This window comes from Aythya ferina (assembly GCF_964211825.1).
Source record: "Aythya ferina genome assembly, chromosome: 9".
Classification (NCBI taxonomy): Eukaryota; Metazoa; Chordata; class Aves; order Anseriformes; family Anatidae; genus Aythya; species Aythya ferina.
The window spans coordinates 27120594-27134455 of NC_140305.1; the positions used below are offsets into that span (position 1 = coordinate 27120594).

General features: G+C 50.5%; 1 protein-coding gene across 4 annotated transcripts in view; it reads left to right on the forward strand.

Annotated features, from left to right (window-relative positions):
- The window catches only part of PLCH1 (phospholipase C eta 1), a 64052-nt gene that overhangs the window by 1279 nt on the left and 48911 nt on the right, over positions 1–13862 (forward strand). For all 4 annotated transcript variants that reach the window (XM_084529175.1, XM_084529176.1, XM_084529177.1 and 1 more), the window contains exon 3: positions 5717–5836. In XM_084529175.1, the coding sequence (XP_084385301.1) occupies positions 5758–5836 (79 nt within the window). In that variant the 5' untranslated portion in view covers positions 5717–5757. The remainder of the gene's footprint in view (positions 1–5716; positions 5837–13862) is intronic.

Sequence of the window (13862 nt, forward strand, 5' to 3'; positions counted from 1 at the left end):
GCTTTAATTGCATCTGGCCACGTGCATTAAAGAGGTGTAACATTCCTGGCAAGAGCTGTCCATGTGAGCCTCTTCAGCCTGCAATAACTCAGGGTCGCTTGCAAGAAGTTTCAAGTGGAGGCAAGCTGTGGAGTGAAGCAGCCCGTGCAGCGCTACAGACCCGATTTATTGGAGCTGACACAGAGTTCACGTCCCCACGCACACCGAAGGTGGCCAAGCGTGGCCCTGGGTGGGAGCGGAGGAAGCACTGGCTCCAGCTGCTCAGGCTTGAAACGGGCACTGAGGCTCGGCTGGACACATTTCCTGGGCTTAGTTCGAGTTGTGGGGGCAGTGGTCCCCACCCCTGCTCCGTGGGGGGGCTGCGCCTCAGCCAGCAAGTACCCCGATAGCAGATGCGATGCTCATCATCTGTGTGCATGGCTGGCTGTGCTGGCATAAGCCCTTTCCAGGCATCTTATTTTATCTTCATATTTTATCAAAGAGTTTGAGTTATTCCGTGCCGTAGCACAGCAGTAGCTGGGATTTCGTTGGCTGTAGTAGTAGCTGTATGCTCAGTGATAGCAGAAGCAGCTACTGAAGTGGCAGCGTTGCACTCTCAGATAATGGGATCTCATACTATATTAGCAAGGTGTCTGAAAACGACTTGTGTAAATGGTCACATTTACTCCTGGTGAGAGATGCCTGCCCTCAGGCATGACCTGGTGTGCCGCGTACCTCCTGCGTTTTACGGAGAATGTTTCTGGTCTGTTGAGGAAGGAAGAGTTCTCCAAGGTGGAAAGGACCTGCAGGAAAGAAATGTTCATCTCAATTTCTAGAAACAGAAATCTTATTTTCTAAAATAATGCTAGGTAAGAACAAAGCAAGCTTGCCCTTCACGTTTGTTATCGTGACTTCAGGTCTTTAAAGCACCGCTTTGTTGCTGGGAAGGGAGCTGAAGCTCTGTGTCAGGTATTTCCAGAAGCTCTTAGAGCTGCATTATTAACAGCTGCTCAGTAAAGGAAGTCCTTGCTGTGTTGAATCTCTGCACGAGCGTTTGCTCCTTTCACTTTGCTCTTCTGTTTCACACCCCGGGCAGAGATGTGCGTGGCGAGGTGATGCTGAGCAGAGCTCCAGCTGAAAGCAGAGCGAGACGTGTTCTTGAGACCGGCTGTCTCCTCTGCTGGCACTGTCAGCAGCTCGCCCCAGGCAGTGCCGTGAGTGGGAGTTCCTATTCTTGGCCTCACACAATGGATAATTCACTGAAACCCTTGGAAACTTATCTCCAGATAAGTTTCCAGAGTGGGAAGTAGAGTTGGATTTTTGCCTTGTGCCCACTTCTACCTGGAGGGTCGAGGCATGAGCGAGGTGTCCCCGGGAGCTTGTGAGCTGCTTCTGGGATGAATCAGTTCTCCACGCTTTGGGGCTGCTCGTGTTGGTGCGGATGGCTCCTACAGCTGAGGGTCCTGGGCTTGCTGTGCGCTCCTCTGCCTGCTCTGAAGGCAGTGGTGGTGTTCATCCCACAGAAGAAACGGGAGAGCATACAGAAAGGTCTCAAGGAGTACGGCTGAGCCTGAGGATGTGCTGTAGGTGATGCGTTAAAAGTAGCATCGCCAATGGGGCGAAGGGATTGTGTCTGTGTAGGTGAAAACCTCCTGTGCAGAAAGGCACTTGCATGCAACATGCAGCGTTGGGAAAACTTTGGCAGCAAAAACATCAAATGATTTGTGTTAGTGTCCAAGGGTGCAGGCAGAGACAGCTGAAAGGTGTGTGGAGTGCTGGAAGCATGGAAGGAAACCATCCAGACACACTCACTCGTATTTATCGGTTCCACACCCGGCAGAGGCAGCAGCACGCCGCCCTCCTGGAAAGCATTCCTCAACCGGGAGAAAAACAAAGTGCACTCGGGCTTCTGGAGGAGCCGGGAGCAAATGCTAATTCCTTTTCAGGGTCTGTTGCCATGGGGAGTCAGTTCAAATCCTTTCTAATGCCTTCCTCAGCGGCGCGTTGTGCTGACACATGCTTTTCATGACTTCCCAGAAAGAGTGGGAGAAGTGAAACAAAAGCCCCAGCAGCATTAGCAGCCGCAGGAAGATGGAGGTTAGCGGGGCAGGACAGGTAAGGCACTTGTCCGGGACACGGCCCAGCACTGCCTGGCCTCCTGCCACCTCTGGGTGGATGATGTGGGGTGGGAACTCGTCTGGGGCACGTGGTGAGGTCTGTGAGCTCCCATGGAGTGGGCATCAGCTCTGCTCCTGCTCCTGCTCCGAGCTGGGTGCCCCGAGGGGCTGGGCAGGACCTCCCGGAGCAGTGGCAGCAGCAGGAGGGAGGCAGGAGGCTGCTGCTGCTGCTGCTGCTGTCTCCTTGTCTTCTGAACACCTCTGGCACTGGCCGAGTGAGGCTGGGGACAGTTTCCTGAGTGCCCCGAGGGGCTTGCTTAAATAAGCAAACTGACACCAGTCTGTCTTCGTCTCGTGAAGGATGTGTGGCTAAGATTAATGTGTAGTGCCCTGAGAGGGAACTTACCAAGCTATCAGTTTAATACCAAAAAAAAGCAACAAACAAGACCCCCATGCCATCACCACCACACACAACCCCCAAACAAAAAACCAAAGCCACGCCTCAACTTCATATCTCTAAAAAGCACGAATGTGCCATATCTGTGTCCTAAATCCAAACTCCTGTGACCTTTTCCCTTTGTATAGACAACTCCGGCTCCTAAGAGTTTCCGATTGCTTCCAGCTAAACCCACAGGAAATTTTTCTTCCTACCGTGTGGCTCGCACACCACCACCACCTCCAGAGCCATCGCTGCTGTGCCACCACAGCCGTCCTCGGGGCAAATTAGATCAGGGACTGCTCTGGAAGGAAAATAAATCGGATAAAAACTTGTTATTCCTCTAGGAAGTGTTCTGGAGGAATAAAAATAAGAGCAGGACCAGGTACTAGATGGTTTGCCCTTCCATTACCAGTGGCTATCAATAATCTGCTTTTGTGCTGGTGATATTTATGAATAAATACCTGCTGTTGAAAAGGGGGTGCAATTTGGGGGATTTTTTTTAAGCTTTTTATTTATGCTACAAGATGCTTTAAATTCTAGAAAGAATCTGTATATACTATGGATACTTACAAAAAAAATAAAAATAAAAAAAAAGCTTAGTAAGGTAGCTGAGGCTTCTCTGGAGGAGGGCACGGTCCTGGCCGGGCTCTTCCCCGGCTCCATACCAGAGAAAGCCAGATGCTGAGGGGCAGGGGTGTGTTATGGGGTGTTTCATGGGATGTTTCTGTCGGCTGGTGTCGCCGCTTTGGGATTCTGCCCTCCTCCCTGAGTGCCAGGAGAGCCTTTGTTCGGCGTGCCATCGCCTGGTGCTGAGGACAAGGGGACATTGTGTCAGCGGGAGAGGGAGGGGAGGGAGGGAGGGGGCTGGCGGCTTTCGTTTCAAGGCGCTGAATTTATATCACTAGCAGCTTCTGCCCGTCAGTCCCCCCTGACCTGAGCTCTCTGTGGGAGTGGAACAAGAGATGAACCCTCTTAATTCTGTGCAAATTCTTACTGATAAGTTCTTGACACAACTTTACTAATTAAAACATGGTAATAACTTGTGTGTTTGTTTTTTAACACCTAAAGCAAACAGACTGGCAGCAGGCTGGGCAGTGTTAAAGTTATTCCTACCCTTCTACACTGACAGCTTGTGCCTTACTCATTTATGCCAGAGGGGTGGCCTTAGTCACAACGGGCTCTAACAAAAGCTCACTCCTAACAAGGACAGAAGTCCAAGAAATGCAGAAGCCTGGCGGAGGTGTCACTTTGCTGTTGCTGGGTGTTACGATTTGGTGGTCCAAATTTTAGTAAAATGTGCCTTTAGTGTAAACACTACGTGATCCATACCAAACCATCCTGTAACGGAGGCAGCTGGTTTTGAGACAGAGCAAAACAGGAGCTGGGCTCGCTGCTGGCCTCAGCCCCGTGCTAGCTGCTCCGGCAGCAGCGGTCACCTGCAGGCCGCTGTGCCTGCTCGGGGTGCTCGCTCTGGGAGGGGAGAAGTTCTCCAAGTTCTTCTTTTCCCTCATAGTGGAGCCTGGGGATCGGGTCCCAGGAGACAGCTGTGGCTGAACTGGTCGTTATGGATAGTGTGAGCCCCGTTGGCGTGGTTGGAGAGGACTTGATTTCCCTTTTGTTTTGAAATTACTCAAGCAGAATGTCTGTGTCCCTCAGCAGAGCTGCAGCCCTGCCACTTGCAGCGTGCCGTGGTGCTTCAGCTGGGGGGAGCTGCCCCCAGCAGGGCCTTGATGGAGGAGCGGGGCAGTGCCCTCACACCCTGCCTGGGGTCTCTCGGATGCAGGCAGTGGGGCAGAGAGGGAGTTTGTGCAAAGTGTGGGTGTGAGAGCAGCCGGGCTAGGACGGGGGAAGGTGGGAGGGAGGTGAAATGGGAGCCCAAAGCAGGCCCGTAGCAGGAAGGGGTGGCTGGCACGGGTCCTGAGCTGGCTGAAACAGCAAAGGGAGGAGGCAAATCCAGGGATTCGGTGTCAAAACCAAGGAGTCCATGCGTCTTTCTTGCTTGTTTTCCTTCAGCAGCAGAGATGAGAGCAGCGTGGAGCGCTGCGCTGTTGGGCAGAGCCCTGCTGCCTGGGGGACTGCCGCGAGGTCCGACCTGCACAAGAGGCTGAGCTTCCCTCAAGGGATGTTCAGTGAAACCTCTCAGACAAACCCAGCCTTGTCTGGGTTACAGCCACCAGCTTACCAACGAGTTAGCTTGTGCCGTTAAAAAAAACCTTCTTCCCATTGTTGCTGTTGTCCCCGGCTGTGGCAGTGGAGCCACAGTGATGGAAACGCTCTGAGGCCTGAGGGGGGATTGTTCCTCACCCCGTTGTAAAGGGGGATTGTTCCTCACCTCATTGTTAGCGACTGGCCTCAGCCCCTCGCTCTTTGTTCCCCTGGGCCTTCCCACTTGGGCTCTGTAAGCGCTGGTGGCAGCATCCAAGCAATATTGGCACCCAGGGGGCTTGGCCCAGCGGAGCCCCAGGGCGCGTGGCCAGAAGGACACCGTCTGCTCCGGGCTCTGCTGGGTGGTAGCATCTGCAGCAAATTACCCGTGAATATTTCAGAGCCCGCGTGCCTGCTGCTGGCCGCCTTGGAGGCAAAGCTCACCCCATGACAGCGCCGGGAGCCTCAGCCCCAGGGTAGGGGTAGGGCTGAGGGGGCTCTGCGTCCACATAGTGCTGCACCGTTGTCCTAAAATCAGGATGCCATTAATTACCTTTGGATCCATTGATTCATCTTTTTTTTTTTTTTTGTATGTTTAACTGGGGAGGGTATATTTTGTTTTGTGGCCTTGTCCGATGCGTTTGCAGTTGTTAAATGTGGGCCAGCATCATTCAATAGATTAAATCGATCCTCTCGGGGCCACATGCTCTGCTGCGGGGTTGACTGACAGCAGGCACTCGGCTCAGGCTCAGCAGCTCTCGGCTCGCTGGGTTCGAGGGCTGCTGGTGGTCGGGGTCCAGCTGGTCCGGGTGCTCTGCGCCTGGCATCGCTGCGAGTCCTCAGAGGTGTGTGTGTCTGGGGGGAGGAGGGCTGCGTTTGCTGCGACACTCGGTATGAAGCTAATGGGCTGTTTTGCATAAAGAGCTCCAATAAATACACTTCTTTTTTTTTTTTTTTTTTTTTTTTGTAGTGCTTCCAGTAGTTATGCATTTCTTGTAAATTAACTCGTTTAATTACCCGTTCTGTTTCCCTTTGTAGGGTAGCTGTCTTTGATGGTGAGCAGAAAGGCCTCTCACGATGAGTTACTGGAGTCTGGATAAGAAAAGCTGTCTGCAGTACTGCCGGCACTTCTTGGTGGACAACGGGGTGTTTCACGGTGAGTGGCAAGTCGTCGTGCTGCCTTCCCATGTCCTGCTGTACCACATGCAACTCAGCCAGGTGCACGGGGCGAAGGGCAGCTGCGGCACTGTCGGGAGGCACGCGGGGACCCCAACCTCCCCCCAACCTCTCCCAGCCCTGGGAGGCTCCACAAAGCTCTGGGCATGAGGACAGGGCTGCTGCAAGGGCACCTCTGCTGCTGCTGCTGTCAGGTGTGTCCCTGGTGGAGAAGGGAAACTGTGCTGTGTGTTTAGTGAGGCTGTGGGTGCCCAGGGAGGGGATGAGCAGTGGTCGGAGCACCGACGGCAGGCAGGGTTCCTCCAGGTGCAGGTGGCAGATGTGTTTCGGACCGAAAAGGATGATGAGTCTGTGGTAGTTTCCTCGTGAGGCATCTCTAAGAGTGCTCCAGCGAAACCTGCAGGTAGGCATCTCTTGAGGAGGAAATGGAAGTGTCTTCTGGCACTTCCAACATTGATCAGAAGTTTGTGCAAAACAACAAAAAATTTCCCCATAGTGACCCCCTAACTAGTCCACTGCCAGCCACTTGCATTTTAGTCTCGTGCCACTGCAAATTGTGTGCTAAGATCACTCAGGTGTTGAGGTCTCTGCCTGACAGCAAAGCCAGGGAGCTGCCCTGACAATAGTTTGGTATAAAATACTTTCTTTTCATGGCCTCTTTTTCTTTGCTTATACTTGATCTATCAGCTTCACCGGTGAGCACATGTTTCTTAGAGGCCCAAATTTTGTATTCCTTGTTCTCTTTGAAGTCAGGGATTAACAAACTGTTAGTCAGGGCGGATTTATGGCACTATGAATAGTGGCAGAATGGAATGCCTATAAATTAACTATTGAAAGCCAGCCCCATTCCCCCAGATCTTTAAAGGATTAAACATCTATTTTTTGCTTACCTTAAATTTTCCTCTGGAGCCCGTTCAGCTGTGTGTTCAGCTGCATCGCATCATCACGGAATTTGCATCGCATTAAACTGTCCATCAGTGGGTTTCAGTGGGGGTGTATGTGTGTGGTTATTTTTGAAGAGAACACTCTGGGAAGTAGTGGCAGATACACTGTTTTGGGTCGTGAGGGCGTTTACATTACTGTGAAACTCTGGTGGAGAAGGATACAGTCCTTGCTGCAGGGAAGCCTGCTGTATCCAGTCGTGACTGCACAACACAGGAATTACAGGGTTTCACTGAAAAAAGTGACAAACTGGGGGTGCTGCACACACCTGATGTGTAGGCACCACAGCTCTACTTCTCAGATGAAGATGAGGTGCAGTCCTGGGATTTATCAGGGTGCTCCTGGTCCTGCTGATTTTGGTGGGACCACTTTCCTTCTGAGATGTCTCTGGCACTATGGAAGGAGGCAGTTGTCTCCCAGATGGCCTCACCCAGGTCCCCCGTGCCCGTGTGAGCACTCTTGGGATGCTTTGATAAATGCTCATTGCTCACGCTTCTCTCCAGGCAATAGTCTGCTCTCTAGCATGGGTGTATAAGTGGAGCAGGTGCGTTTTGGGATATGTATTTGCAATTTTCCCATTGCAGATGAAATGAGAGAAAAGTCTGGTCCAGGCTTTGTGACTCGAGGTGGTGTTTTGTAGCAGAGCAGCGTAATGTCTTCATCTCCCTAATAGTGCAGAGACGGGATAATGATCCATTAGCACCGAGCCCAGTAATCCACACAGAGTTATTGAAGTGATGAGTCTGCAAAGTGATAATCATCTAAAGTAGGAGATACAATCAGCAGGAACCCTAGACCAGAAAGATTCTGCGGCTTAATTTATTTGTCTTTCATTCAGGACCAGACAGGATTCATTATTTTCCCCTGACAGAGCCCTTCAGGGCTTCCAGTCTCTTCATCCTGAGCACGATGCTGCAGAGGGAGCTGGAGTCCTGCTGAACAGGGCTGGAAGTGCCACTTCCCAACCGCACCGGGCAGGAGGCAGGAGCGTGTCCCCAGGAGTCAGCACGTTGCTCCTGACACTGTGAGCGGTTGGTTTGCTGCAGATCCCTGCTGACGGAGCTCAAAGGGATGGCAGAGCTTTGGGAGGGCCAGCTTTGTGTCGCCGTGCCTTCTGCAGCCTCCTGGTCCTGTAGCTCCTGACAGAGGGAGTGGGGAAGAGCAGGGGGGTGGGGGCAGTGAGCAGGCTGGGCGCTTGCCCCCAGTCTCTACTGGCTTCTTGCCACGGCTTGCATGGGGTGATCCTGGCTATTCCACCGGGAAATTAGGAGAGAAAATCTCAGGTGAACTCTGTAGGAAAGGTGCTACCTGTTGGCAGGACAGGTACTGTGACTCGGCTCCTTGCTGGCAGTTGAGTTGTTTGGTTCGTATGTTTCCAGCTCTAGTATCTATTACTTTGAACTTAAACAGGTCTGAATTTTTTTTAATTACTATTTTCATATTCTGACATTGAGATCATGGCTCTCCAGAGAGCAAGCATGTGGAGCTGCTGATTAGCTTATTTTTCTACCTTTATGCATGCTAATATTCTGTAATCATTGAACAGAAGACATGACGTGTTTGGCAAATAGATGATTTAGTCTCAGCAGTTCTGGAAGTAGCTTTACACAGTTACCGTGTTAGAGTCAGTTACTTATGCCAATTATCTCTTCCTCTGCTCTCAGAAATACAAACCCTTTGTTTCAATTGCATTTCTGTAATTGTAATTATCTGCTCTCTCTTTCTAGTTTTATCATCCAGCTTCTCCACCTCTTTCTTTTCAGACTTTGGTGTCAGTGGGGACTTAACCACCGCTGGGAGGCTGTGGTGTTAATCCAGCCTTGCTCATATTCTCTCAGTTGTGCTCTTCCATTCAGGGCAGTGGACAGGCTCAGTTGTATGTGGCTTGTCTGGAAGGTTCACATTTTGGTGGCGTGATTATTGTCTGTAGCTGAACCTGTAATCTGGGAGAACTGTTGCACCTCAGGTGCAAAGCAGACAACTTTATCCCAACCCAAAAGCTGGTGTTCTAAAAAGGTCAGGGTCATCTTTCTCCATAGGGACTTTTACTGGGAGTCATTCAAACATCTTGTTTTGGGGAGAAAAGCAAACAAATACTTAGCAGAAACACCACAGCACTGCACGTACGGGCTGTTGGAGAGCATCGTGTCTCTAAAGCAATGTCCGAGGACCTCGCGTGGAAGTTGAGCAGGGAATGAATGCATCTGCTCCAGCGTGGGAGAGCACGGGCTGCAAGCAAGGAGGTGGTGGAGGATGAAGCGTGTGAGATACAGCGAACAGCAGGACAGTGCCTTGCTCGTGTGATGCGTTACCTGGAGCCAGAGGCAGCTTTGAGTGCTCGTAGCAAGCCAAAGGTGTTGGTGCTCCTAGATGAAGGCACTGGTGCTGCACGGCCCAGCCTACTGCTCAGCAGAGTTTGGGCAAGGGGAGCTCGGGAACATGCAGAGAGAGGTGACTGGGAGAGTACAGGAGGGCGTGAGGAGAGATGAGATGAATCTGGTTTATTTGGCTTAGAAAATCAAAGATTTTGAGGGGCTGAGACTGGCTATAAATGTACTTGCACAGAGTAAGCTTGGGGAAGAAAAAGCTTATTGAACTGCTGGGGAACGTTGGCACGAGTCCAGATTGAAATCCGTGAGTAAATAACTAGTTGTAGGGAAGAACTGAATTCCTTTGAGGCAGAGGCCAGTGAAGAAGTGTTAAAAGCATCCTATCTGTGCCCCTGCTCTGAAGTTGCAAATGTAATTAGTAGCAGCCAGAAATACGCTGGCAAATGTAAATTGAAGGCTGGAGGGCTGTCTGAGTGCTCCCCGTCCATCTCCCAGGTACTGAACAGCAAAAGCACCAGGACTGTCTCCATTCCCTGCTGGAAATGCTGCTGTGTGCAGATCAGCCTGCTCACTCCTGTATTTTGGTGATGCTTTGAGACATTTGCATGTTGGTAGGCGAGAAAAAGCGTTGATACACAACGCCGTGCTTTCCTGCAGGGCTTTAGCAGGTGGTGTGTGAGCAAGGGCTGAACATTCACGTGTGCAATGCTCAAGTCCTGTGTGCGTCTGGATTGCCTGGGGAGTTCTCATCGTTTTCTGATTTTATTAGGAAAAGCTGCCAATAACTGCACTTGCAGGCTATTAAAATCCGTATCTGTTTGTCTGAAATTTTTGGTTGCGGAAGTGGAAGTTGCTGCTGTGCCTTGCACTCTAGGGAGGTTTCTCTGCCTGGAAGCAAAAATGTCAGGTTTCTTCAGGAGCAGCGAGGCACGTACGGCCTGTGCACACCGAGAACCCCAAGCTGCACGCAGATCTGTGCTGAAGCCGTTTTAGCAGTTTGCAGGACGGAGCAGATAGGCAGGCTAATGTTGAGAACAGCCTCGTGGACATGGGGAGCCTACTTTCTTTTCTTTCCTATTGCAAGGAGTGCCAAAATACGAAGTACGTCATGCCTCTAGGCTTGGAAGATGTTTTTTTTTTTTTTTTTTCAGGCTTTTCATGCTTTAAAAGTGGATCGTGTTTTGTTTGCTGGCGATAACAATGCAGGAATGGCTGTGTTGTCAGGCCAAGCATCCATCTACGCTGCTAGCAGATTTGGGGGGCTAAAAGCACGAAGGAAAAAATGGTCTATATCTAAATCCTTTCTCTGGGACATGCTCCCAGCATCTGCCCATGAGCAACGTAAGTGCTTCCCCAATCCGCATCTAGACCTTTGCTTTTATTAACTTCCATCTCATACCTTCTCCTCGCTTTTTAAAATTCATTTTTCCTTTTGACCACCTTTGGGAATTAACCGTGGATGTTTGGTGAGTTGGTGCAAACCTCCTGCTCGAAGGGAACTTTCACCCAGCCTTGCCACGTTCAGGCTGGTCGGTGAGGAAGGTTTGGTCGCTCACGTCCTGCACCTGGGAAGGAGCTGGCTGCATGTCCTGAGCCGGGGGCCACGCCTGGCAGGCGGGCAGGTGCCCAGGGCCAGCAGGAATGGGAACTTGGCTCCAGACCTTGATGCTGAGGTCCTGATCCACTGAGGTTCAGCTCTTGTGTGGTGCTGCCACGAATTGCCATGCTGCCGCTTCCTTCAGATGGCCCTTCGAGGTAGGCTGCTCAAACACCTGGGTGGTGCTGACACCGAACAAAGAATATCTGTCAGCAATTAGTTCTCCATCCGATGGTGTGCAGCGAGCTGTCCATCCCACCAGCCTTGCAGAGGAACTTGCTGAATGCTGACCTGGAGTTTGGTGGGGCTCTCAGCCCTTTGTGCCAGGGATACCCGGCTCATCCTTTGGGAGGCTCTTCCCGATCACCTTTCATAAACATCTAGAGCTAGGGGGGAGATGGACTTAGCCCAAAGAAATTGCTCATTTTGAGGGAGCATCTCTGATTTCCCAGGTGTGATGGATGCGGTTGTGCACCACCTTTATTAGATGAACACCTCCTGCTGTTACACAACCGCTTTCGGACAGCTTGATGAGAGATTGCTCGTGGCAGGTGTTATTGCAGTGCTTTCCGTTCGGTTCAGCCCCAGAAGCCGAGCTCTTATGCAAGTTCTTGTAGGCTTTTTTTTGCTTCAGTGATCTTGAACTTTTATGTTCAATGAATGGGAACATAAAATGCATTACGTTTTACTTTTTATACAGTAAAACGGTCAATTTTGTTTATTAGAGCACAAGAGTTTTGGGGGAACAATACGAGATGTTTGCTGAAATGCACGTCTGTTTGGCTTGATGCTTGCTGATGGGCAAAGCTTTATAATTAGCTCTGCTGAAGCCTCGTGCAAGCCCTGTGCTTGGGGCTATGGTGCTAAAAATGCCGGATGTTGACTGCAGAATTTGCTCGTACATCTTTATGGTCAACTTCAGCTGAAGTTTTATAACAATGTGTGGGAGAGCAGGATAAGTTGATAGCGCAGTAATTCACACTTTGGTTTGTATTCTGAATCCGTTCTGTAAAACAAATGTGACTGGAAATGTTCGTAGAAGAAGGGCATTAAGGAATTTATTTTAAGTTCTCATAGGCTAAAAAGCAGTTCCTGAAATACATTAGGAAACCTCCTCTCCGTGCTTCCTTTAGTGCCTAAGGGCCTCTATAAGAGCTCCAGCTCTCACCTGGCGCGTGCTCTGGTGCTGGGAGGAGCTCCACGTGTGGATCCCCCACGTCGCTGCTTCGGGCTGCGTAGTTCTGATGCTGAGTGTTTCTCCCCTTCCATCTCTGCATATTTGTCAACCTTACACAGAACAGTGTCTTCGTTAATGACAGATGAGTGGAGCTGATAAAAGCGACCAGTTGTTTGTGCAGATAACACGAAGTTTCATTCACAGCTAGCTGAGTTCTCAGGAGTTGTTGTATTACAGTTTAGGTCTAATATTAAATTTGGATGATGAATATGAAGATGTTATCTTCTTATTTCATTATCTATTTACTGTGAAGGTAAAGGTTCTCTAATCAGCTTTTCTTTCTCTGTGGCAGAATTCTTTGTACCAGTTTCCATCCATTTTGTCAGTGAAAAAGGAAAAACTGATGAGCCAGAAAATTAATAATCTTCTGGTGCTGTAATTTCAAAGCCTAATTGTTAAAAATGTTCTCATTTATTGGAAAATTAATATTTTGCAGTAGAACTTGCACTGCTGTGTCTGTTTGCCCACTAATGTAGGCACGGCAAGCTGTAGTTTTTAATATCTACAAATGGAGCTTCCGTGCTCTGTAGCAGCTTGGCAAAGGTAACGCTTTTGGCAGTAATTGCTGCCCTTCTCCTCCTTCAGCCACTGGGAATGTGGCAGCTGCCCCGTGCCATGGGCAGGCTGGGGTGCTGCGTGGTGTGGGGTTGCTGACTCTTTTAGTGGGGTCAGGCTGTGGGTCCAGCCCCATGGGGCTGCTCTGTGGCTGGCAGCAAGCATGAGGTGATGCTTTTATCCTGGGATTGCTGCCTTGGATCTGTAAAGGCAGACTTTGCTGCCATTCCTCATGGCCTACAGGCATCTGCTTGGCTTTTCTAGGGGTTTTTCAGCTGTTTCTGTAGTCTGAGACCGGAGCTGCTTGGGGAGGAGAGGCCTGAGCGCAGCGATTCCCATAGCCATCAACTCGATCATCCATCAGCCCTGGTGCCGTGGGATGCCTGCTGGCTGCCCCGGGGCTCCTCCAGCTCTGCTCCCTCAACGAGTGGCTGGCTTCATGCATCTTTTGCCAGGGTTATTGCAGAGTGCTGCTTCTGGGGAGCTGAAAATGTTGGCACTGGTTTGGCAACGACCTCAGGACAGGCCGGTGCTGTTTGGGTCCCTGGCACAGCATCCTGCCACGGCAGCTCCAGTGTTCCCTGCATGTGTTCCAGAGGTGCTGAGCCGAGCTGCAGCATGCTCCAGAGCAAAGCGTATCTGGAGCTGGGTGTGCAGAAGAGAAGAGCCTGCAGGTACCAGAAGAGCTTTAAATCCCCCTTCTTAACGACAGGACAGGGGCGGTGCTTTGGCAGTCGAGGTGCTTGCTGTCTCATCTCTCAGAATAATTCCTGTGGTTTAATGACAGAGCCTTGTTTGAACAGCAAATGAAGAGAACTGGAAAATAATATTAGTCCAGGGGAAATGGATTTTGAGTGAATGAACATCTTTTTAATAAGTTCTATTGCTTTTGTAGCTGCGATTGTCAAAAACTATCAGTGAAATGAGGCTTGGAGTACGGGTAATGTGTTTTATGAAACCAGCTTAAATAGTTGAAAAGACAGACTTCTAAGCATGCAAACTGCTGTGAAAGTCACCCAGGGAAGGGCTTGTGGGGCAGAAAACCTAGCTAGGAAAAAGAGGCAGACCCGTGAGCCTGTGTCACCATTCCTGCCTAATCTGGTCTTGCTTGATTGCGGGATGTGTATGAAACTGCTGAAAATGTGGGCTGTTGTCCTATGGGGACCGTTGGTTTTGATCAATTACGTGTAACGGGGTAATAATTCCGTGTTTGGGGAGCTTGCTTGGCACCCTCGCTTGAGACCCTGTGGGAACAGTGCAGGCTGCGTGGAGCAGAGCGGGCTGGAAGGGTGTGCGGGCTGCCCAAACACTGCTTCAGCAGGACGTGGCTGCAGCATCGGGTGAG